Below are 25,718 nucleotides of genomic sequence, written 5' to 3' on the forward strand. Positions count from 1 at the left end.
AATTTTTTTGATTGGATAAAAGATTTTTTACTCAACAGGTCTCAATGAGTTATCTTTGGTCGCACCCAATCAAATTGGTTACATGTGACAAGTTAGGTTCTGCAAAGATCTTGGGACCAATTTTATTTTTCATTTTCATCACTGATCTGACAGATGTAATAAGCAAAGAAAACAGTTGTAAGATCTAGGCTAATGACGCAAAAATTCTGAACTTACTTGCTGCTCAACTTTAACTCCAATCAGATATTGACCAAATTATTTATTGGACCAAGTTTTGGCTCATAGAGCTAAATACAAAGAAATCTAAGGTCATGGCTATAAACCAAATTTCAGACAGGCGCTTACATTTTTTAGAACTTTTTTACATTTCTTTAGACACTTATATTTCTTTGGCACTTCGGCCAAAAAACTTTAGCACACTTTGAGTACTCAATAGAGAAATCGGGCCCTTTTTTAACGACTCGAACTAGATTAGAAGTAGCCACTTCTAAATGTGACTTGGGAATCTAAATCCATCATTGCCTTATGTAAAGCTTATCAAATACTAGGCATCCTAAAACACACTTTCATATCTCATGATGCTTCCTTATGGAAACAACTCTACTCTACCTATGTCCATCCTTTACTTAAGTTAACAATTCCAGCTTGGAGCCCTCAATTGGTAAAGGGTAGAATAAATTGTTAAGCTAATACAGCATATAGCCACAAAGATACCAGACAAGCTGAAAAAGTTGGACTTTTCTAGTCAATGGTCGTAAACAAGGTGGCCTCATCAAAAAATATAGGATTAATAATAACATCCACATAGTCAACAGGCACTTTATTCCTATCTCAATCCCACCAAGAACAAACAACAGAGGCTTCACTGTGAAAAATATAGCAAAAACTTAGCTCATTTTAACTTTTTCAAAAACAGCGTTGTCAAGGCGTGGAACATCTTACTTAATAAAGTAATAGATTCCTTGACTGTCAATAGTTTCACAATAAGTGAGCCTCGATTAGCTCCAATGTTACTACAGCTCGCAGCTTTCCTTAGTGGAAGTTTTATTATAAGCTTCACAAAAACTAACTGTAACCTGACGATCTACAATTGTATTTAGTCAACTATTTTTACTTATGTTGTAAAATATATTTACTGCTACTACTACTACTTATTATCATTATTATTATTATTATTATTATTATCATTATTGTTATTATTATTTTCATAGTTTTATATAATAATGGCAATGTTTATTGTAAAAGAACGAACTTAATAAAAACGTTGATGCGAATCTTAAAAATGTTAATACGCAATTCTCTGATTATAATCAGCAACACTTTTAATCAGTTACAGTAAAAGTGTTGCGCATGCATATTAAATGTCATGAGGTAAACAAAGATTTATTTCGATATTCTGACATAAAGTACTGCAAGAATGTAACAGATAAAAGGAAAACTTCTATTAATAGTGCAGTGAATGAATGCAAAAATAGTCAATGTAGACTTGCAAAATAGCGACCAGGGCTTTGTAAATTTCATGGAACAAGGAAAGATAAAACAAATTGTAATTATCACTATCGAGTAACTTTTTCCAATATTCATTTATCAACTTTTTCCAATATTCTAATCCTATGTTGCTCTTTAGCTTCAATATTTACAAAAACTTTTTTTTCCTAAGCTGCCATTTTTATAAAGAAGCGATATACAAATCTATAAATATATGATACTTAATGAGCTACACTAAACTATAAGACTCTCATACTTAAGGATATAGATTCTCATACTTCAGTAGTGTATATATTATGCTTTATTTTAATCTTTCTAAAAATGATTTTAGAAAAGCATAACACATATATCTATTAAGATTGAGAAATGTATATAGTTTATTTACATAATTTGTTATATAAAAAAGAAAAAAAATTTTTAAACTGGTATTGATGCTATCTAATCAATACCTAAATAATACCTAAAAAAAATCTCATGAAGATTAAGGATTAACTTTTTGTTAAATTCAGATGTATTTTTTCAAACTTTTTTATTAGCTTTATTGCTATTTTTTTTTGTTCATTAGAAAAGTTTCTCTTATAAAAAATACGGCAATAAAGCTGATTAGTAAATAAAAAAATAAAAAAATTTTATTTGCCTATGAAAAAATACTTGGTAATCACTTTCATTAATTTTTTTTCAAGCTTAAAAATACTCTCAGGACTTCAGCAGATATCATTGTAAAGTTCTGTAAGTCATTTGATTTAATAAAACTTTTTTTCCAATATCCGTATCTGAGGACTATTTAAAAAAATTGCCCTTGGCTTGGCTCAATTTAGTTTGTTTATGACTAGACTTGCACATATCAATTAACATGGATGTGCTATGTGGAATTGTAATCAGAGAATCATGTAGTTCTAAAAGCGTCAAAAGTTATGAATAAAAAAATTTTGTGGTTCAAAACTTTTTAACTTATAATAATAAAACAATAAGTTTCGTCTTTTTTATTGATATTATTCAGCTCAATCTTATGGTACTTGTTTTTTTTTTATTTTAGATTTAGAAAAAGAATGTTGAAGTGCCTATTTATATTTATATACATGTATAGAGCATGGTAGTCAAAAAGTTTCTTCCTTAAACTGTAGTTATAAATAGAAAATAATAAACCTGACTAGAAAAAATTAAAAAACTTTAATAATGTTTTTTTTTTTAATAATAGATTGCTTGCCTAATCCAAACCCTCAGTCAATGTAGTGGCATTTACTTGTAGCTGCAGGCTATAAGATATGTAGCAACACTCCGCACATCAAACAACATTTCAATTTGTTTCTTTTATCAAAATTCCCTCACTATACTGGCAACTAGTTTACACTTAATAGCTAAACTCAGTTTAGTTTTACTTAAAATATGTATAGAATATTGAAAAACAATTTTAAACAGTAGTTAACTAAAATTAATAATCAACCAAAACATACAGGCATTTTTAAATAACTGAGTTGACGCATAATATTTTTTTTGCTAAGTTTATTTATAAATTGATCAACTTATAATTTTAAATTTTTTGAAGACTTCCTTTAAACCTCTTTTTGACGACTTAATTCAAAGGTAATAAGGGCGTCCAAAGCAGGTCTTAGGGGCATCAATAGGATGTCTAAATATGGAAGTCCAAATAACGTCTTAATGTAGACATTACTAGTACGTCCTGACTAAACTGAATAATGTTGAACTCATATAAATCAATAAAACTTTTTAAGTAAAAGCATAGACCGCCTCCTCTTTGACTATCACATCTATCTCATCTAAAAATGTTTTACCCCTGAATATTGACTTTTGAGACACTTTTGAAACATTCCATAGTTATAGACAATTTGCATTGGCAACAACCGAAAATTAATCAAATTTATTTTTCAAAGATGTTGCATTTAGGTACATATATTTCCAAAAAGTATTTTCTATGTTTTGATAGAATTCTTTATCTAAATATTTTTTTTTTTTTGAATTTTTGGATTTGGTTTTGAAGGATTTGATATAGAAAGGGAGAGTTAGAATTTAATTCTGAATTTAATCTGTTTCTCTTATGCCTAAGTTAATAATGCAATTACCTTTCTGCATCAGTTAAATCTGGACTTAAATTTACTGATTTATGAACCTCGCTATTTCTTAAGTTCTTGGTTGCTAAAAGTATTGTATTTCCTAGACTCAGTTCACTAAGTTTAACATTGATAGGACAAGGTTTTGTTGAATCTATAGAATGCAACCTCTTCATCTATACTGGCTTCATTTCAGCTTTATTAGTTAACAACAAAATATCTTTAATTGAAAGTTGATCTTTTGTTGTTTTTTTAAGAAATACTTCTTTTTTGATTCAGGTACTCCATAGACAATACTTCTCTCTTGATAAACTCGTTGACTGTCACATTTTTAACAGTTGATTGTTTACCTGCCTTTTTTAATATTTTACTCCTATCTTTTTTGCTATCTGAAACAAATCATTGCTAATAATAGAAGATTTCAATTTATCATTTGCTGCATTCAGATCCCAATTTGTTAATTTGACACTAATTTTGTTTGTCATTTGTTCTAAATTTTTAATTGATCAGAAAGTGATAAGACAAATTGTAAGATTTTTTTACACTGATCATGTAACAATTTAATTGCATTTAAATGATTGCCTTGGTCAAAAACTTGTCAGTTTTTTTCCATTAAAAAATCAGCATTCTTATATTATATATATATATATATATATATATATATATATATATATATATATATATATATATATTTATATATATATATATATATATATATATATATATATATATATATATATATATATTTATATATATATATATATATATATATATATATATATATATATAATATATATATATATATATATATATATATATATATATATATATATATATAGATATATATATATATATAGTGGGTGGCCATCACGTTTTTTGTTATATTGTCAGCATTAATTCACCTTTCAAACATAAAATTCACAATTTTTCATAATTAATTACGACATTATTACAAATTATTGTGTAGGCAACACTCTTTTGTTGCTAGCAACACTGTATTTTGCATGTTTTGACAAGTAAAACCGTGAATTTGTGTTCAGTTACCATTTGCAGAGTGCCGAAGATTGTTGTGTGTGTGTTAAGGATCTTTCTTCAAACGTTTTTTAACCGACTATTTTTCAAAATTTAAATTTTTTAAGTGTTTTATTAAGTGAAAGACTTCTTTGAAAGTAGTTTTTCCAAAAATATACATTATTTCAACTTAATTTTCTTTTACATATTTTTGTAGTGTGTTTATTTGTCTTTTAAATTTTTTAAAGTTTCTGACAATGGGTAAAAAAAAGATGTGAATGTTTGTAAAAAAAGTGAAATAATGTCACTTTTAAGCAGCACTAACTATTCTCAACGAGAAATCTCAAGAAGAATTGGTGTTTCTAGGCAGACTGTGCAAAGAATAGCTTCAAAAATAAAAAATGGCGAAAACCCTATATGCACACTCCGTAAAAACTGTAAAGGAAAATGCCTTACAACGCCAAGGTCTGAGAGAATTATCAGGAATATTTGCTTGGAGAATAGAAAGAAACCCAGAAAAATAATCACAACGTTGATTAAAGATGCTGGAATTAATATTAGTGATTGCACAGTTAGGAGACGCTTAGATGAGTTAGGCTTTAAGTGTTACCGTCCTGCGAAAAAACCAAAATTGACGCCTGCCATGAAGGATTAAAGACTGAAATGGGCTATAAAACACCGCAATATGACAACAGATAATTGGAGAAAGGTATTTATTTCTTAAACATGTCATTTTCTGCTTTATTTCATGATTTTCTTTAGATTAATGAAAGACTAACATTTTTTGAAACATTTGTTTTCAGGTGTGCTTTTCTGATGAATCCACGTTTCAGATCTTGGACGACAAAGCCTCATTTGTGCGACGAAAGGTGGGTGAAAAATTTAATCCAGACTGCATTATCGAGACAGTAAAACATCCATTGTCAATTATGGTGTGGTCCGTTATATGTGGTAAGGGTACGGGAAGGCTTTACATAGTCCAAGGGACAATGAGGCAGGACCAATACAAAGAAGTTTTGGAGCAAAAGCTCATTCCTCCGGGAGGTTTCTTCAGAAGAACTGGTGACAAATAAAACCCAGCTTATTGAAAAACTAATTGAAGGTTGGCATCGAAACCCTCACATAAAAGAATTGGCACAGAAATGCATTGACAGCATGCCACAGAGAGTAGAAGCTGTTATAGCAGCAAAGGGTGGATTTACAAAATATTGATAACATTACAATTTTTATATATAAAAAACAAATTTGTTTGTTTTTATATTTATATTTGATAATATTTTTTACCGTAAACCTTTATTTTTTTTTACATTATGGATAAAATTTCACAAAAATGTGTAGAAAACTCAATGGCCCTATTTCAATGGCCACCCACTGTATATATATACATATATATATATATATATATATATATATATATATATATATATATATATATATATATATATATATATATATATATATATATATAAATGTATATATATATGTACATATATATGTATGTGTATATATATATATATATATATATATATATATATATATATATGTATATTATATATATATATATATATATGTATATATATATGTATATATAAATATATATGTATGTGTATATATATATATATATATATATATATATATATAATTATATTAGGGTTGTTCAAAAGTTAGGTCATGGAAAAATTTCACTTACAACTAGGTAATTTTTTGCTGACTAAAATAAAGAAAGGAAAAACTGTTGTTTTTTTTTAATTATTTTTTTACCTCGCGCTGCACAGTGGGCCAGGTGATAGACAAAACCTCAAAAAAAAAATTTCGAAATACTTCCAACTACTTAGTACATTATATTTATAAGAGCATAATGTATGGTTTAAAACATTATTTGTACTTTAATTGTACATCATAAATGTACAATTATTATTTACAATTGAATATAATGATGAATTAATTTTTTTTTTTTTTTTAATATACCATAACAACATAACTATAACAACAAATAACTTTTAAATTATTTAACATATGCGAAATTAATTGACATATTATTAAAATTTAATTTGATAGCTTTTCAAAAAATACCATAACAAATTCCAAGGTCTTGTATTAAAGTCACAGTTTTATTTTGAAATATAAAGGTAAGATTCTTGTTTATAGTATAAAATGCTATTCGCGACAAACCTATTTTTTGGTTTGTTGTCATTATTAGGTGTTGTGCTTATTGTACTGGCCTAATTAAATATATCTGAAATAAAAATAATGGCCATATTCATGTTATATTAGTTTATAGTGGTTGCACTAATAATTTTAAATTAATTTTTTTGTAGTTGATATGAAGATAAGTGATGTCCATAACCGTATACGGCATGACCAACTAAATCCGAGTGATAAATCATTTTCTTTGTCTGTAGAAGCTATTTTAGTCTCTATGAATTTGGGTTCTACTGGGTGTGCTGCATTTTTAAAAGTTTATCAAAAGAAATGGAAGGATGCAAACCGAGGAAACATAAAGTTTGAGAGTAAAAATAAAAATTGGTTGACTCAGGACTTTAAATCTACATACAGTAATAATATATCTAAGCCTGATAATTCTAGTCAATTACATAAGATTGGTGGAAGACCAAGTTGTTCCTTTAAAGTTGCTTCTGACAAAACCAAAAGGAGAAGACTTAATGATATTATAAATAATTTTTCTAGTGATGAGTTGCTCCACTCAGCAAGGCTTAAATTAAGAAATGAGTATAATTATGAGGCTGCCAAGCAAGTTGCTGAGATATCAGAACCTTCTAGTCAATTTAAAAAGTATACACCTGATGAAGGTCTGGCATTAATTATAGATGGTGGCATGTCAAAATCAACCTACCAACTTATGAGAAATGGAGCTGAAGAACGTGACTGCCATATATATCCTTCATACAACAACATAAGATTGTCCAAAGCTAAGTGCTATCCAGAGAACATCTTTGTTGATGATTATTCAGCACATGTACCACTACAAGAATTATTAAAACATACAGTAAAAAGACTTTGTGAGGTGCAAGCTCCTGTGATCAGCACAATGCTAGATGGTTTGACCCGGTTGACTTTGCGTTGCAAGGCTGGGTTTGATGGGGCTACTGGGCAAAGCATGTACAAGCAAATTAGTAGTGAGGAAGCTGGAGATCGTAACTTAAAAAAAGAAGAATCTCTGTTCATTACCTGCTTAGCACCACTAGAACTCAGTGGGTTCTGTAATAACAAAAAAGTACTATTATGGCGAAATGAAAAGCCATCATCTACTGCATATTGTCGTCCAATAAGATTTTCTTTTCAAAATGAAAGCAAAGCAGTTGTTATAGAAGAAGCAAAATATTTAGAATCTGAAATCAAAAAATGTGGTGTTTTTAATTTTACTTTTAATGGAAAGGAACTGGTTGTCAAAAGTATTATTGAACTGACCATAATTGATGGCAAAATTCAAACTATTCTGTCTCATGTGACTAACTCAACTCAATGTTGCTCTGTGTGTGGTGTGTCTCCAAAAAACATGAATAACTTAGAAATGGTGCTGAAATTGGACAATTCTAATAATTTAGAATTGAAATACGGTCTTTCTAGCCTGCATGCCTGGATTAGGTTTTTTGAGATGGTATTGCACATTGGATATAAACTAGAAACTCAAAAGTGGCAGTCTAGAGCTATAGAAGATAAAGAAAATGTTATGCAAGTGAAGAAACGTATACAGACAGAATTTATGAACCAAATGGGACTAGTTGTGGATTTCCCAAAAAGTGGAGGATCTGGTAAGTGAAATTACATAAATACTTTTATATAAATCATCAGGTTAACTATCACATATATACAATTTGTAGGTACCAGTAATGATGGTAACACTGCCCGACGAGCCTTTGCAAACTATCAATCAACTGCCAAAATTTTGAAAGTAGATGAAACTCTTTTATTTTATTTTTACATCATACTAGTCACTTTATCATCTGGATTTGAAATTGACACTGTCAAATTTAAAGAGTTCTGTATTACTGCTCTTAAACTTTACATATCTAAGTATTCCTGGTATTACATGGCACAATCAGTACACAAAATTTTAGTTCATGGCCATGCCATCATTGCTAGACAGTACTTGCCAATTGGACTGATGTCAGAGGAGGCCCAAGAGGCCTGTAACAAGGATTTTAAAAAGTTTAGGGAAGATTTCAGTAGAAAGACTTCCAGAATTGACACAAATCGTGACCTAGTTAACAGGCTACTTGTATCTAGTGATCCTGTCATAACATCATTAAGAAAGTGTCATAAAAAAAATGGTAAGAGTTTAAAAAAATACCCCAGTGAAGTTTTGGCTTTGCTGAGGGAATCAGCTTCACCTTCTTCTTTTTCTTTGTAGCTAAACACAATTTGTTGTTTGATTTTTAAAAAAGGTTGATATTGAAAAAAATATTTTTTTACTACCTAAGCCAATTAAATGTCTTTTATTTTATTAAAAATTAAAATATTCTTGTTAAAAATAAATATTATTTCATATATAATGATTATTTATATATCTAAATAGGTTTGTGGACCAATTGGGTAATAATTAGGTTTTGTCCACCACTTCCCATATACCTGGCCCACTGTGCGCTGGCCTCATCGAGTTTTCGAAAAAAAAAATTTTTATGAATTGCATAATATATTGGGGAAAAAAAAAACAACTGAATACTGTTTTAACAAATGAATGCTTATGTTATTTAAAATACATATACCAAAAAAGATCTTTCTAGGTTCATTTTTTATTAAAATTTTGAGTAAATATTCTCAAATTTATGTTTTTGTTTTCTTTTTTGCAATTGTAGTATAATTTGACATGCTTATGCAATATTTTATTTAAAAATGTTAACTCGATAAAAAAATATAACCAAAAAGTATATATATATATATAAACGGAGAAAGTATAAAAACGGTTAGTGTGGAATAGACTTACAAAGACTCCTGTTTTTATTACAAAGACTCCTGTTTTAGTCCGCTCAGATTGTGTAGATAAATTTTATAATATTAATGTCAGTTATTGTTCATGTAATGCTGTTATGTTTAATAATATTTTATTTTTGTATTTTTATTTTTTTTATTTAAGATTTTGTTATACAGATAACTATACCCATTATTATAAATATTATTGTGATTTGGTTTCTAATAACAATAATAAAATGAGCATTAATTTATATAGGTGTAAATTTAACAATTATTACATGTTTTTAAAATAATAGTTTTGAATAATATTAATAAGTTATTATCAAATACAAAAAATCGTTTATTTGTTTTTTTTTATAGATTTTTACGCACTTTGTAACATAAAAAACTGCTATTCATACAGCTATTGCAATATAGTATATGGTAATGCAATATGCTCATGTCCATATGGATATTATTTACAATCAGATAAAAGAACTTGTTTAATAGGTATGACTTTTATTGTACTGGTTTTTTCATATTTTAAATATATAAGGGTATTGTAATTAGTGCATTTAAAACCGATATCATTTTTTAATACTGATATTTTTGCAATGAATAGTTACAATACTAGCATAATAACGGTATTAAATGTTTTTAATTAATCATTATATGAATAAAATCTCAAGTAAATAGTATAAATTTCATTGGTTCAATACGCTCATTTATTTTGTATCAAAAAGTACAAACTTTTTCATTTTTCAATTTTTTCTTATTTGTAAAATATGCCAGAATAAAACATAAGGACATTAGGAATATCGTCCTCAAGAAATAATCATAATTTTGTGACCATGTTGCCACTTACTAAAAATCCAAACTTTTATTTGACACTTGTTGGCTTCTCAGTTTTTTTTGTAAGTGCAATGCAATTTAGTAAAGTTGCACCGTGCAGTGAATGCCTTCGAAATGTATATTAAGTTAAAAAGAAATTAACAAAGTTGGAGAAAGAAAGTAAAAAAGGACAGATGTGAATTGCAAAATAAAGAGTTGCTATAAAGTAAAATGCTAAAACAAATCATTATAAAATATAGTAAATATCAACAAAAACAATAAACAATATTCAAGCATGATAAAAATATTTTTTATCATGCTTGAATATTGTTTATTGTTTTTGTTGTGATAACTAATGTTTGTTAGTATAGAGCATCAATGTTTTGCATAAGAAAGTGTCAGTGGTGGGCGTAATTATATGCTTCATAGGTTGTTACTGTTTGGTTTGTTTTATTAACGAGATAAACCTCCATTTTAGTTATTTGTGTTTCATGGACGCCTAATAGTTAATATGTATTTATGCCTTATAGTTCAATATGAACACAAAAAGAACTTCAGCTTTTATCCGAGACTGGTATAGCACAAGGCGATGCACTCTGGGTGTAGACCAGGATATGGTTTTGTTTGAATGTCCGTTTGTGTTAACTCGAAACAACTTTTCTCAGGGTATCCTATCAGGACGACTGCCACAGACGTCTTCATTGACACCGAAACCAGAGGACACTGAGTAAAGTTCAGTACAAATTTTCATATAATTATAGATTATTATTTGAATTGAGTGACAGTAAGTACATAGGTTTGTTGCAGTATGTAAACAGCTTTAACAGGAATGGCGTGATTGTACTCTGTAACTGAATATTTTTTTTACAAATTGACAATGGCTGTTTTTATGTTTTCACAATTAAAATGCAATAAAATAATCATTACCTTATGAATAAAAACTAACCGTTGATCTTTTCTATTGCTTTTATTTTACGAGAATAAAATAAAAAATTAATTTAATGATTGTTTAAAATAAAGGCATTTTGTGTAAATTAAATATGTAAAAAAGTAGGCATGTATTTTTTATGATAAATTTAAACATTTAAAACTATTTTACTTGTCTTTCTAAAAATCTTTTATAAGATTACTTTTTTAAATACTTTAAATTATGAATAATTTTAAATAAAATCTTACTGTTGCAATCAAATGATTTAATTGGTTTATTTATTTATTTTTTTTGTTTTTATTTTTGCCAAGTTATTTTGTTAACAAAGAATTGTTGGAAAGTTTTTTTTTTGTTTTAACTTGACTTACTAACAAAATGATTTAAAGTTACTGTATTAAAAAGACAATGTTATATTTAAAAAATTTTTTTTCAAAAAAAACTGTTTATACAATTTTAAAATATTATATTTTTTTCATTTAAATAATTTAATTTCACTTTTTAAATTAACAACAATTTTAATAAGATTTTTTCGTTTATTAAACAATCATTAGAAGTAATATTTAAAAGCGTTTTACATAACTTTAATAAAACTTTCAAAATATAAGTTTTAAAGTGATTTATTTCAACTGCAATTAAAAAAAGTAGTAAAAAGTAAATTTCGCCTCAATTTGCTTACATATTTCCTTTTTTGAGAGAAACTGTTTTCAGTTTTTTTGATTTTTATCATTGACTTAATACAACTAAGGAGTTTAGTTCATAGAGCTAAACTGTTTAGCTTAGCGTTTCTTTTTTCAGCGCATTTCTGAAATGTTAAAATCATCGAAACATCCAAACAGTCATGGTCAAGCTGTCAACAAAAAAAATTATTTGCATGGTCAGCAGTAGCATTCAATCGTAAGGCATTCCTGTCCAAGCCTGTATAATGAGAGTTGGTGAGAGTTTTAAACAGTTTTAATTGTTTAAAGCTTGACATAAGATAGTTTATATAATTAAGCATTACTCAATTGAATATTACTGTAATTACTAAACACAGATTCTAGTAATTATAAAATATACATATACAGTAACAATTGGCGAATCTAAGATATTTTGTTTAACAATATATTACCATATATATAATATATATATATATATATATATATATATATATATATATATATATATATATATATATATATATATATATATATATATATATATATATATATATATATATATATATATATATATATATATATATATATATATATATATATATATATATATATATATGTATATATATATATATATATATATTTATATTTATATATATATCGTATATATATATATATATATATATATATATATATATATATATATATATATATATATATATATATATATATATATATATATATATATATATATGTATATATATATATATATATATTATATATATATATATATATATATATATATATATATATATATATATATATATATATATATATATATATATATATATATATACTAGGTTGTCCCATAAGTTCGCGGGCACTTGAAGCTAATATTTTCAAACATAATTTTTTTTATGACGTTTGACTCAAATCAATTAATGATTGATATTATTTTGTAGTATTTTTATTCCTCTTTAAAATGGTGTATCGCTTTTTGTAATTGTGATTTAAAAATGTGTCTTTTTAGTTCTAAAATGACGGACGAAAAATATGAGATTCGCGTACTTTTGCGTCACTATTGGAAAAAAGGACTGAGTTCAAGAGATGCAGCAGCTGAAATTTGCAATGTGGAAGGCGAGGGAATGGTCAAGAAAACCGCAGCGGCCAAATGGTTCAAGCGCTTTAACAACGGCGAAACCAGCCTTGCAGATCTACCCAGGTCAGGCCGTCCATCGACAGTAAACAATGAGGCGCTGCGCGAGCTGGTGGAGCAGCAACCACAAACTAGCACCCGCAGATTGTCGGCAGAGCTCGGCCCTTCCAAGTCCACCATCGATCGCCACCTCCATCAAATCGGACTCGTCAATAGGCGCTGCCGAGAAGTTCCTCACGAATTGACGCTTGCGCAGCAAAAACGACGCGTCGACACCTGCACCCATCTGCTCGAAAACCCCAAGGACTATCGTTTCTGGCGTCGAGTTGTTACTGGAGATGAAAAGTGGGTCTTCTTCCGTAACGCCAATAAGGCGAACGTTTGGATCCAGCCCGGCCAACCCGCTCTACAAGTCGCCAAACAGGATCGGTTCGTTCACAAGGTCATGTTGTGTGTTTGGTGGAATTTCGAGGGGATAATTCACTTTGAGCTTGTTCCAAATGGTATTGCAGTGAACGCCGCACTCTACACTGAACAACTAGATCGTGTTTACGCCGCTCTCGGCTCGTTATCCTGCCTTGGTCAATCGAAAGCGCGCGCTCCTGCTACACGACAACGCTCCAGCACACACCGCCGTTCGCACCAAGGAAAAAATTTCGGAGTTGCCTGGAATTGAAGTTCTTCCTCATCCTGCATACAGTCCGGACCTTGCGCCATCCGACTACCACCTGTTCCGTTCGATGGCTCACTTTCTTCGCGGTAGGACCTTCGATTCTTTGGAGGAGATCGAAAATGGGTGTAGAGAGTTTTTCGCCTCCAAACCGGCGGAATGGTATCGTCGCGGAATTGAGCAATTGGCGCAAAGATGGACGAAAGCTGTAGAAAGCAATGGAATTTACTTTGAAGAATAATTGTTAATAAATATTAAGTTACAATGAAATAAAGTTTTGTCGCAAAGTGCCCGCGAACTTATGGGACACCCTAGTATATATATATATATATATATATATATATATATATATATATATATATATATATATATATATCGTGTATATATATATATATATATATATCGTGTATATATATATATATATATATATATATATATATATATAAATATATATATATTTATATATATATAAATATATTTATATTTATATATATATCGTGTATTTATATATATATATATATATATTTATCTTTATATATATATTATATATATATATATTATATATATATATATATATATATATATATATTTATATATATATATATATATATATATATATAATATATATATATATATATATATATATATATTGACACAAGTAGCAATGATTATCTTCAGTCTTGAAAAAATTTGTAAATTAACAGGTAAAGGCATGTTTCACAAATATGTTTCATAATTTGTATTGTAACAAGATTCGTTTCAATAGTTATATCTATTTATGGTTATTAATAACTTAACTGTGCTCGTGTCACAAGACTGTGTGTACAGTGTCACTGATTTTGTGTGATGTTTGGTTTATAGCATATATTTAATAAGAAGAAGATGTAGTATTAGGAATATTATTAAAGGAAACTCAAAGTATATTATTAAAATATTAGTAAAGTGTTACTTCAGTATGTGAGGTGTATATGAATGTGTTTGTTACTGTTGTGGGTCCTCTTTTTTGTAAGTTATTTTAGGTAAATAAATTTATCTAGAGTATATGTGGTTGGCAGGAAAATAATCTATGCTTCACAGTCCACATGGAAATTAAATATTTGTTTGTAAATGCAATGCATTTTTGTGAAGCTGTACTGAGCAGTGAACAATTTAGAAATGCATAATAAGTTAAAAAGAGTTTAGCAGAGTGAAATAAAGGTACAAAAGGACAGATGTCCAGTAAAAAATAGAGAGCCTCTCAGAAGTAAAACACTCATAATAAAATGTAGTAAACATAAACAGAAACAATAAACAATAGTCAAAAATGGTAAAATTTATTAATGAATATTCTGAATAATAAAATGTTAGTGTAGAACAGAAATGTGATGTATACAAGGTGTCATTAGTAAAGTCACATTAGATTGAATGAAATGGAGCAGAGGATCCACTCTGGCTGTACACCAGAGTATCTCTTGTTAAAGTACCCCTATTTGTTATTCTTAAAGAACTTCTCTGAGGGTGTTTTATCAAGACAAGTGCCAAAGATCTCCGCAACAACACTAGGACTAGAGCATACTAAACAGCTATTTATTGTAGTATATATTTAGGGTTGGTGCGAGTTCACAGTTCAATAAATTTTGCTTCTAATTTCTACTATTTAATTCGCATTTAATATCTCTTTAATAAGCACTTATTATTATTCACATCTTATTACTCTTTAATTAACTTATTAAATAGTTAAGAATGAAAATTTTCTCAAAACTAGATTATAAGTGCTTTAAAATTTGTTTAAAATAAAGTCTTGTTTTCCTGCTGATGGAATATGGCATCTTTTGTTCCAATTTTCAAAAACTCTCGCAAACATTCTGACTCCTCAATTTATTGTCCAACCAGTCTTCTTTCTGTTATTAGCAAGAACTTTAGTAAGATCCTTTTTCTTTCACTTTCTTTTCTAAAAAGTTTTTTTGTTTCCTTGTTTTTCTTTACCTCTCGTTTTCTTGTTTTTATATTTACTTGATTTTATTATTCAATTTCTAATCATATAATTTTTCTCTTTTTAAAAACTTCTTTTAAACTGTTGAAAAAAAGTGCCCGCCATTTGTGATGACTACTATTGTTATATTGTTAGTTTATTGAAAAAAAACGTAGATATTGGCTCTCTTAAAAAAAATAGATACATATACATAGTCCATAAATATAACTGTGAATAGAATAAAAAATAGATTTAAGTAACAAAAACATGTGTGCTAACCATTTTAAAAGCAAGTTTTATCTTTTTGTTTTTAATTGTGACAAGAATGTAAAATGTGTTCTTGACAATGAATATCAACTGATCGTTGTTCAGGGCCGGATTAGGACATTTTTAGGCCTGGGGCTGTAAGTATAGGAGGGCCTAATGTGGCGATAAGGTAAAAATGCCGAGCGTTAGCGAGGCTAAACCCGGGGGTCAGTGGGCCGGAGGCCCCCAGCCGGGGGGTTTGGGGGCCCCAGATCCCCCAAGTAGGAGGGTCAGGGAGGCAGCTGCCCCCCAGAATTTTTTTTTTCAGTCTTGCTAATAAAAGGACACAATCTAGGTATGTTTTAGAGCATTTTTTTTATAATTTTTTACCAACTGGTTAGGTACAGCTACACCCCTTTGGCCCAGACACCCATATATATGTAAACTGACAAAAGGTCTTGAATCATGACTGAAGAAAGCAACTGCTGAGCTGTAGGTATATTTACTATTGAGACAGTGGAATACGTGTATCAAATTGATAATGTGTTCACCTCCAATAAAGGAAGAAAATACCAATAATATTGGTATTTAAATGAAAAAATTAAAAAAATAAAAATAAACAATATTTCAAATACACAAAAATTCATTCTTTAACTCAATGTTTATTACTGTGCACTGACAAATTCTTAAGGTATTGTATTGTTGTTTTATCATGTAAATATTTTTTCATATGTTTTCCAGGATATAGATCATTGGGCGGTGACAATTTGGCAAAGGTCAAACAGAGAAGTGAAGTACATGTATGCCCTTAGTACAGTCTAACTTTACAAAAGCACCAATTACAATATTTAAGTTATATTGGAATAGGATAGTATTTAGCAATATAAGCAAACATATATCATTTTTAGTATTGTTGATGGTGTCAAATATTTAGCTGAAGCTAGAATCTTCATAAATTTTTCTTTTGAAAGTATAAAAAAAAAACAATAAATATAAATTGTAGCATAATTTATGTACTATTTAGTTTTTTTTTTTTTTTTTTTTTTAAACATCTTCGCTTCCAACAAGGCTGCAAGCAGCCACTAATTAAAGTTGGAAGTTACTGTAAGAGAAAAGATGAAGATTGTAGAGCAAGATAACGATTGACGGACGATTTAAAAGATTGCAAATTATATGAATCAGGAAAGCAAGATGAAGGAAGCGAATTCCAAAGAGCTGATGTTCGAGGAAAAAAAACTAGACGAATAAGCGTTTTTGGAGCACTTAGGAACAGTCACAGAAAAAGGATGACACTTAATTGAATGACGAGTAACACGAGAATGAATTTTAGTAGATGGCACAAGAGACGCTAGCTCTTTCGAGCAGTGCCCATTATAGTATTTGTAGAAAAGAGAAAGAGAAGCAACATTACGACGATGTGATAATGGTTGAAGGTTGGCTGCAAGAGCAGGTCCAACTATGTTTACAATGCGTTTTTGCACCTTGTCTAAAAGAGAAAGGGCATCATTAGAAGATCCGCCCAGATATGGCAACAGTATTCCATACAAGGCCGGATTTGAGATTTATAGAGGTAGAGAATCGAATCCAGAGTAAGAAAGTGGCGAGCTCGATAAAGAGATGCAACCTTAGCAGATGCTAATTTTGCAACCGATTTGATATATGGTTTCCAAGAAAGATTGGAAGTAAGAGTTAATCCTAGAAGATGAAGAGTAGGTGACTCATCGAGTACATCACCATTCATAAATATAGGAAGATCTAAATTATTGCGATAAAGATTGGCTGAAAAAAATTGGGTTTTATCTGAATTAAAGTTCACCAGCCACTGTGAGCCCCATGCTGTAGCATAAGTGAGATCCTTTTCAAGCTCAAATGCCCCCTCCAGGCAATCAGAGGGTGTTGGTTTCTTATCACGACAAGAATAAATGGTAGTATCATCAGCAAACAATGCCACCTTAGATGTGAGAATATCTGGAAGATCGTTAATGTAAATTAAAAAGAGTATAGGGCCAAGGATAGAACCTTGAGGAACCCCTGAAGTTACAGAATAAGAAGAAAAGTGTTGTCCATCGAGGACAACTTTTATGCTACGATTGGAAAGGAAGGATTCAATGATCTTAAAGATGTTGCCGGATACACCATAAGAAGAAAGCTTATGGAGAAGACCAGCATGCCAAACTTTATCAAACGCTTTTGAAATGTCAAGAGCGATGGCCTTAACCTCTCCACCTTCATCTAACGCACGATAAAAACTGTCAGTTATTACTGTTAGCAAATCAGCTGTAGAACGAGAAGATCGAAATCCATATTGATGGTCAGAAAGTAAGTTATTAGATTCAAGATGAGAAATTAAGTGTTTGTTAATTAAAGATTCAAAAACCTTGCTTATGATAGGAAGAAGACTTATGGGACGGTAGTTAGACGAATCAGATCGCTCCCCAGAATTTTTGAAGATAGGGATAACAGATGCGGCTTTCCAGCAGGCTGGAAAACAAGACTCTGATAAGCACTTGTTGCATAGTTTTGAGAGTATAGATGACAGCTCTGGAGAACACTTCTGCAAGACAATAACAGGTATGTTGTCTGGGCCACAAGCTGTAAAAGAGTCTAGACAGGAAATCACTTTAGATACAGATGCTGAAGTGATATGAATGTCAAGCAATGAATCAACCTGTTTGTTGGCAATATCAGGTAGAACGCAATTAGTGGAATCAAGAGATGATATTGATGAAAAGTTTTTAGCAAACAGTTCGGCTTTGTCTTTAGGTGAGGTGACAAAGTATGAAGTATAAGAGAGGTGGAATTATAGATTTGCCCTTATTATTGATATTATTAAAGATTCTCCAGAAGTCACGAGAGCCTAATTTTTGAGATGAGATACGAGATTTCATGACCTTAGAATAGCGGGTTTAGGCGTTAGACAAAACCTTTTTACAGTTGTTTCTAGCAGTAATGAACAGACGTCTGTTTTCTGGAGAATTGTTTTGCTGATAAATATGGGAGTAACGGTTTCGATTGGCAATCGCAGCAGCACAGTGTGAGGAAAACCATGGAGGAGAGTGAGGCTTGACCTGGAATCGTCGAGAGGGAATAAAAGATTCCATGCCAGCCTGAATCCACGAAGTTATATAAGAAGCACATTTGTCGACAGGAAGTTGAAAGATTTCTACCCAAGGGCCATCACGAAGAAAATCACGGAAAGATCCCAGTCAGCTTTACTGTAGTTGTAAGAGGCTCGATAGTAGGGGTATTCAGGTGATGAAGAAGAATGAGATATTAGTTTTAAAGAGATCAAACTGTGATCAGAAGCACCTAAGGGTGAATGTGGAGAGACTGAGCACTGACTAGGATCAGAAACAGAGCATAAGTCCAGTAGAGAAGGTAAATGATTCGGGTTGTCAGGAAAGCGAGTTGGAAAGTTGACTATTTGAGTTAGGGATTGAGAAAGGCAAAAGTTGTGGGCTTTAATGCCTGCAGAGTCACTGACACTAGAGCCAAGCCATTCAGAGTGGTGAGCATTAAAGTCACCGACAACAACTATATTAGCTGATGGATAAAGAGAGAGGGCTTGGTCAATATGATCAGAAATAACATCAAAAAGTGTACAGTCTTGAGATGAAGGAGATCGATATAGGACAAAGAGAAAGGCAATAGAGTGAAGTGGTGCTAAACGAAAGCACATGAAAGAATAGTCTGTGGATTCAAACCTAGTTTCACGACAAACAGGTGAATTCTTACGAATGTAAATGCCCAGGCCAAGCATGTGACTATTGGAGTCTTTACGAATCAGAGGAAGATAACCATCAACACTAAGATCACAAGATGAGACAGCCGAACTCAAATTATTCTCACAAAGAGCAAGTAGGTCTGGTGAACTTTGCAAGAGATAAGACTCAACAGAAGAAAAGTTACTTCGAAGACCACGAATATTAGTGAATGATAGGTTTAGAGAACTTGGTGATGATGATGGTTTTTTGTGATTTATAGTTTTTGGTACTTTATTCATTTTTAAATTAGATTGAAGAACTTGACTCAAAGCATAGATAGTACTCAGAACACTGTTTAATAGCCCAAGCAATTGTCTCATTACTACTAATAAACCCTAAGCCGTAACAAAGGGCTCCAAATGTGGCCTCCGCAATGCACACCAAAAGTACAAACAGGGACACCATCCATGCGCAACATGGCACTGTTAATACTTTGATATTTTTCAGCTGTTGATGGAATCAGCCTCTCTGGGAGCTACCACAGAGTTCGGGAAACCTGACTACCAGCCGGCCTCAGAACCATAAAACTGAGTTTTAGAGCTGTACCCTCATAAGGAGATAATAGAATGAGTTGCCTAGTCATAAAAACAGTGACACAAGCAAACCCATGCATTGAGTCAAGAAGATCCAGCATTCAAAATCCTAAACTGGAAACAATGTATTAAAAATACATCTGCGCCAGCCTAATAGATGAAGAAGGGGTGCGAGGCTGGTCAACAGATAGAATCTGTTTACCCCTTAAGTCTTTGCCTAGGAGGCCTTCTACAAGACAGTAGCTGGGTGCATTTAACATCTGCCCAAGATGAGTATTTTTATCGAGACACCATCTCTAGCCTTTACTCAACCAAGAGCCCCAAGGCAGGGGGTGTTTTAAATCGGAGTTGGCATCTCCTAGCCTTTGCCTAAAAAGGCGTATCCTACAAGGCAGCAGGACATGAAGCAGATTGTACTGGGTTACATGTTACCAGTAGCAGGATAACCTGATCTGACAATAGTAGCAGGATAACCTGATCTGACAATAATCAATTAATAAAGTTAATCAAACAACAAATAAAGTTAATCAAATAACTTTAAAATAGTTTTTTATATATTGACTTTTCTGGCCTTTTTTGAAGCAAACTTCTTGATCACTACTGTGAAATCTGTTGATCTAACTATGTCACTTTCAATGCATAATAAAGCCAAATCATTTAAGCGAGGTTGTCCCATTGTTGATCTAAGTTCATTCTTAACTCTTTTAAGGACTGAAAAAGATCTTTCTCCAGTACAGTTTGTGACCATAAGAGACAAATAAATTCTCAACACAGTGTAGGCATTCACAAAGGTATCGGTCAAACTATTCTTTACTAGAAAGGTGTACATTTGCAGTTCAACACAATCAGTTTCATTGGGCGGTGACAAAAAATAAAATAAAAAAAAAAAAAGTCACTGGCCTTAGGGTCTATTTTTTTTATAAGAGCCTGGGGCTGCAGCCCCATCCGCCCCCGCCTTAATACGGCCATGCTCACAAGAGCTAGTCATTGTGTCCAAGGGTGAAGGCGATAGTTTAGTTCATTTAATGATTTCTGCCATACAAGGTTTAACTTGTATTGTATAGATTGTTACATGGTTTGTTGCAACTCTATTACTCATTGTATTTTTTATGTTCCTAATAATAGTGCTTCTTTTGTCAGTATATTTAAGCTGATAGAAATCACTATATAACTTAGCAAGATTATCAACAGACTTTGTAATATGACTCTGATATTCATAAGCTGTACCTCCAGGAATTTGATCAGTAGCTACAACCATACATACTGATTCAGTTGTCAAGTGCACAACATTTACATGAACACCCTCCTGGGTCATTACATCAAAACCAAGCGTTCGATCTTTTTTTGTAAATGCTTTCTCAGCAGTAAGTCTGAGGGCACACCAAGCTCACGCATCATTTGTTCTAGAGTTGTACGATGTGGAATTTGACTAAATCGATAGCCAGTATGTTCCCCAATTTTTTGGAGCAGAGATGGCACACTATGTAAAGGAACTTGGCAAACAAGCATGTCATATATAAGTGTCCTAATATCTGCTGAGTAGCATTTTTCATTTTTGGTGTTTTGTGTTACTTGCTGAACTTCCTCCAACTTTTTCTGAAAAATCAGTATGTTATTTTGCAGTACAAGAATTGCAGAACTTTTTTCAGCAAGTTGTTGGCTTAGCATTGCCTTTTGATAAGAAAATTTGCTTTGCCTAAATGTCAACTGTTGTTTCAAACAAAAAATTTGATTTTGAAGTTTTTTCAACTGTAAATTTAAAAACTTTCCTATTAACTTTTTTCTAAGTTGAGAAATTATCGTTTCCTTACAAGTAATAACTTGATTTAGATAATCTGTATGTCTAGCCTATGCCTAATCTCTTAAACCTTTAATATCCTCTTTATGCTTTCTCTTCTTAATTGCCTTTCATTTGCAGAAATAGTTAATCTCTTTCTCATAACCTTTTTTCTGGTACTCAACTGGTCAGCTCTCAAACTGGATAGTGGTTCATGAGAAGAGGTTTTTAGAGTAGGACAAGATAAAGGAGATATGTGATCACTATTTAATACAGATGAAACACTGATTTGTTGAGAAGAAAATAAAGAACACATAGCAAAGTCAAATGAGGTTGCGATTGATTGGGATGTTTGTGCTACAGCAGATGTTGCTGTTTGGTATGCAAAGAGCATGTTGCAGATGTCAACAAATGGTTTCGAATTTTGTGAAAAACGGTTTACAAAGACTTTTGATGTTCTAACTAGTTGCAAAATCTGACTTATACAATTTTTGATGTTAAAATACTTACCAATTAGTTCTACAGTTACTTTATATGAATCGTTGTTGGTTGTAAATATATGCAGTACATGTCCATTTCTACAACCAATATTTAAATGAGCTGGTATTGGAAAATTACAAGCTAAATAAGTTTTAGCTTTACCATAAAATAGGTATGTTTTCTTGTGAGGTCCCATGATGCACTAAATTAAATTCAACAATTATACTATTTAATTGGGTCGGCTATAAATCATAATTAAATAATTTAAAAAATCACCATTAATCTATAAGAAAAATTTTAAATATATGTATAATTTTTATATATCGCAGGGTTCGAATTAAGCGTATCGCGATCGCGATTACTTTTTGCACCTTCGCGATTAATTTTTTCTTAAAATTTGTTTTTTCCTGATCTTTCTTTTTTTCGCGATTATTCTTTTTTTATTTTAGAAGATTGATACTCTATTCACGAATATTTAGTGTTCTTTTACAGTATAAAACTGCAGTGACTTCTGTAACGATTTTTTTTAAAGCGCAACATAAAGTAAAAGAAAGAAAAATAAAAGATTTAGAAAATCATTTAGCAAAAATGTTCAAATGCAGGAAAAAGACCGATTGTTTAAAGAAGGAAAAATTTATAAAAAACAAACGATTAAATGCCTATTCGAATCAAGAAATAAAAGATTTTGATTGAAAAAAGAAATAAAAGTTAATTGATTGAAAATTCACTTTCTTAACTCAAATTCTCAAGGGCTTTATTCCGATTTAGCTCTATAAATTTAATGATATTTTTATAAGTTTATTTAGCAAAGAATAGTGGAATGCAATATAAACTCTAAATAGTTATTAAAAAAAACTTTAAAGTTTGTTAGTACACTTGCTAATTTTAAATTAATAGCAATAAATGGATGCAAATAAGGACCACAGATGCAGATTATCTACAGTTAAAAAGTGGGGAAAACATTTTTATTGCGAGTTAGAATACGATTTAAATGGAAATGAAGTTATAAGATTAAGATGCAGTTTATGTAAACAATTTGAAAAACGGACAAGTCAAACAAAATTGTTTTCCATGACCTGGATCAAACCTGGAACAATATCAATAAAAAAAGATTCACTGGCATCGCACTTAAGCGGTGCGCAACATAAAGAGGCCACGCAAATTCATCAACAAACAACATTAGGTTCAGTTTCATTATCTAACCATGTTATTCATAATACTCCAATCGGGTGTGGTTTACGTAAAATGGCCGTAAAAGCTAACATTAATCTAGGAGCTTATGCTGGTTTAGGCGCATTACTAAAGGAAGGTTCTCCTTGGCTGGAAGTTGTACACTGTTTTAACCATCGAATTGAACTTGCTTTAAAAGATGCGTTTGAAAATTTATCTGCCTTCAAAACTGTTGACGAACTACTTTTACAACTTTATCACTTGTATTAAAAGTCACCAAAGCGCTACCGAGAACTACAAGGATTAGCCGAAGCTTGGTGTAATAGCTTTCCGAAACCAACAAAAGCATGCGGAACTTGGTGGATTGATCACAAGTATAAAGCAATGAAAATTGCTTAGAAAATTATGGTGTGTTTATGACACATATTGAATCATTGGCTATAACAGACTCCCAGGTAGCAAAGAGAGCAGAGTTAAAGGGTTTTTTAAAGCGATGTAAAAATGCGTCCATGCCTATTCATTTATCAATATATCTTGATGTTTTATCTCCCCTTCGGTGTCTAAGTTGAAGTTTTCAGAACAATATTCATGATCCAGTAAAAGCTGTAAGAAGAGTTCAAGAATTTACATGGACAATGGCCAAGCTGCAAGTTCTTCTAGAAAATTTGCTAGACAGTTTGCTTGATGATACAAGTGTTATGACCCATTATAAAAAACTGTCTAAAGACAATTGATTTAAAGCAATGTTATCAAAATATTGCACTTTCTCAATATACCAAAGCTAATAGCCATGTCCTTGATCAGTACAAGCTAATTATTGCAAATATTACCATATGTATGGAAGGCCGTTTTCAATCCCTCTAAAAATCACCATTGTTTATACATTTGGTAGCTTTACTTGACGTTTATAACTGGCCGTTAAATGTGAATGATGGAACTTTTGGCAATAAAGCTATCGGTGAAGTTGTTGAACATTTTTCTGAACTTTTAATTAGTGTAGGATGTGATTTGAATAATATACTTCATGAGTGGATCATTTTAAAAGCATACATATTTCCCATCATAAGTAACAATCAAAATGAGTATTACTTAAAAATTTGGGAAATTGTTTTTTCCAAATCAAATTTAGTCAAAGAATGCCAAAATATTCTTGATATTTTTGAGCCAATTTAACTGGCACAAGATGTGAAACAACAGCTAAAACTACATCGAACTCCTTATCAGTCATTTTAATCTAATTTAGTAATAATTATTATTTTAATTTAATTAATAAAAACCCAAGGCCTAAAATTCAGAATGATTTTTTCAATTTCTCAAAACGTTTGAGAATTGAGTGCAAGCTACTCCTCCAAATTTTGGAGTCAAATATTAGTGGGAAGGCCTTTGCCAAATTTGTCTTCTGTATATTTTTGAAGTGGGAACAATTTCACAATAGATCAATAGAGTCATCCTGATCACTCATCCCGCTCAATCTCTGTTTTTGTTAGTGAGGTCCTAATAAATAAGGTAGTAATTAAAAATACAAAAAATATTGTAGTTTCTACTTGTTATAGACTACCTGATGGCAATGTTATTTAATTTTTAAATTATTTGAAACAAATTTTTATCAAATGCAATAATGAACGAAAAATATTATTTTGTATCGGTGACATTAACATAGATAGTTTAAAATACCATGAATACCCTAATACTAAAATCTTTTTTTGACAATATGTTTCAACATGGTTTTTTCACAATCATTAACAAACCAACTCGTGTTACAACAACTTCCGTGCTATAGATAATGTATTGGAAATTCTGATTTATTTTAGAACTTGAGTGTTCTCCTCCCTCTCTTCCTTCTTCAACTTGTAGTAGCAGGCTATGAGTACTTGATCTATGCACTTTTCCGCATTGTCCTCCTCTGCACTCCTCTTTTTGGACAAGGGTGCAGCCTCCTTAAATGACCTTCTTGGCCTTCCTCCGTCAGTCTTACTAGCATCACCTTAAATGATTTATCAAAATCTCATTAATAACTCAATTAACTTTTTGGAGATTATATATATGTTTATAAACATATATATTCTGATTGTCCAGAAAA

The 25,718-nt window shown here is 30.7% G+C and overlaps 2 protein-coding genes across 3 annotated transcripts in view; both read left to right on the forward strand.

The window, feature by feature from the left end:
• LOC136083664 (uncharacterized) overlaps positions 1–25,718 on the forward strand; it is an 84,938-nt gene that overhangs the window by 24,972 nt on the left and 34,248 nt on the right. The window contains exon 4 of the mRNA XM_065803203.1: positions 9,861–9,989. Coding sequence (XP_065659275.1) covers positions 9,861–9,989 — 129 coding nt within the window. The remainder of the gene's footprint in view (positions 1–9,860; positions 9,990–25,718) is intronic.
• LOC136083663 (uncharacterized) lies at positions 6,528–9,164 on the forward strand. Of its 2 annotated transcripts, XM_065803202.1 has the most exons (3): positions 6,528–6,697; positions 6,887–8,341; positions 8,411–9,164. In XM_065803202.1, exons 2-3 carry the CDS (start codon positions 6,892–6,894, stop codon positions 8,938–8,940), a joined length of 1,980 nt encoding a protein of 659 aa, XP_065659274.1. In that variant the 5' UTR covers positions 6,528–6,697; positions 6,887–6,891; the 3' UTR covers positions 8,941–9,164. The 2 variants fall into 2 exon arrangements, with proteins under 2 accessions (XP_065659274.1, XP_065659273.1); XM_065803201.1 differs by lacking the exon at positions 6,528–6,697 and having other exon boundaries at positions 6,724–8,341.

Source organism: Hydra vulgaris, chromosome 08 (assembly GCF_038396675.1).
Source record: "Hydra vulgaris chromosome 08, alternate assembly HydraT2T_AEP".
Taxonomy (NCBI): Eukaryota; Metazoa; Cnidaria; class Hydrozoa; order Anthoathecata; family Hydridae; genus Hydra; species Hydra vulgaris.

Excerpts from the sequence above, each read along its gene's own strand:
- LOC136083663 (XM_065803202.1), top strand. The coding sequence starts at position 6,892 with ATGAAGATAAGTGATGTCCATAACCGTATACGGCATGACCAACTAAAT. Across the intron at positions 8,342-8,410 it reads CCCAAAAAGTGGAGGATCTG|GTACCAGTAATGATGGTAAC; the intron begins GTAAGTGAAATT and ends TACAATTTGTAG.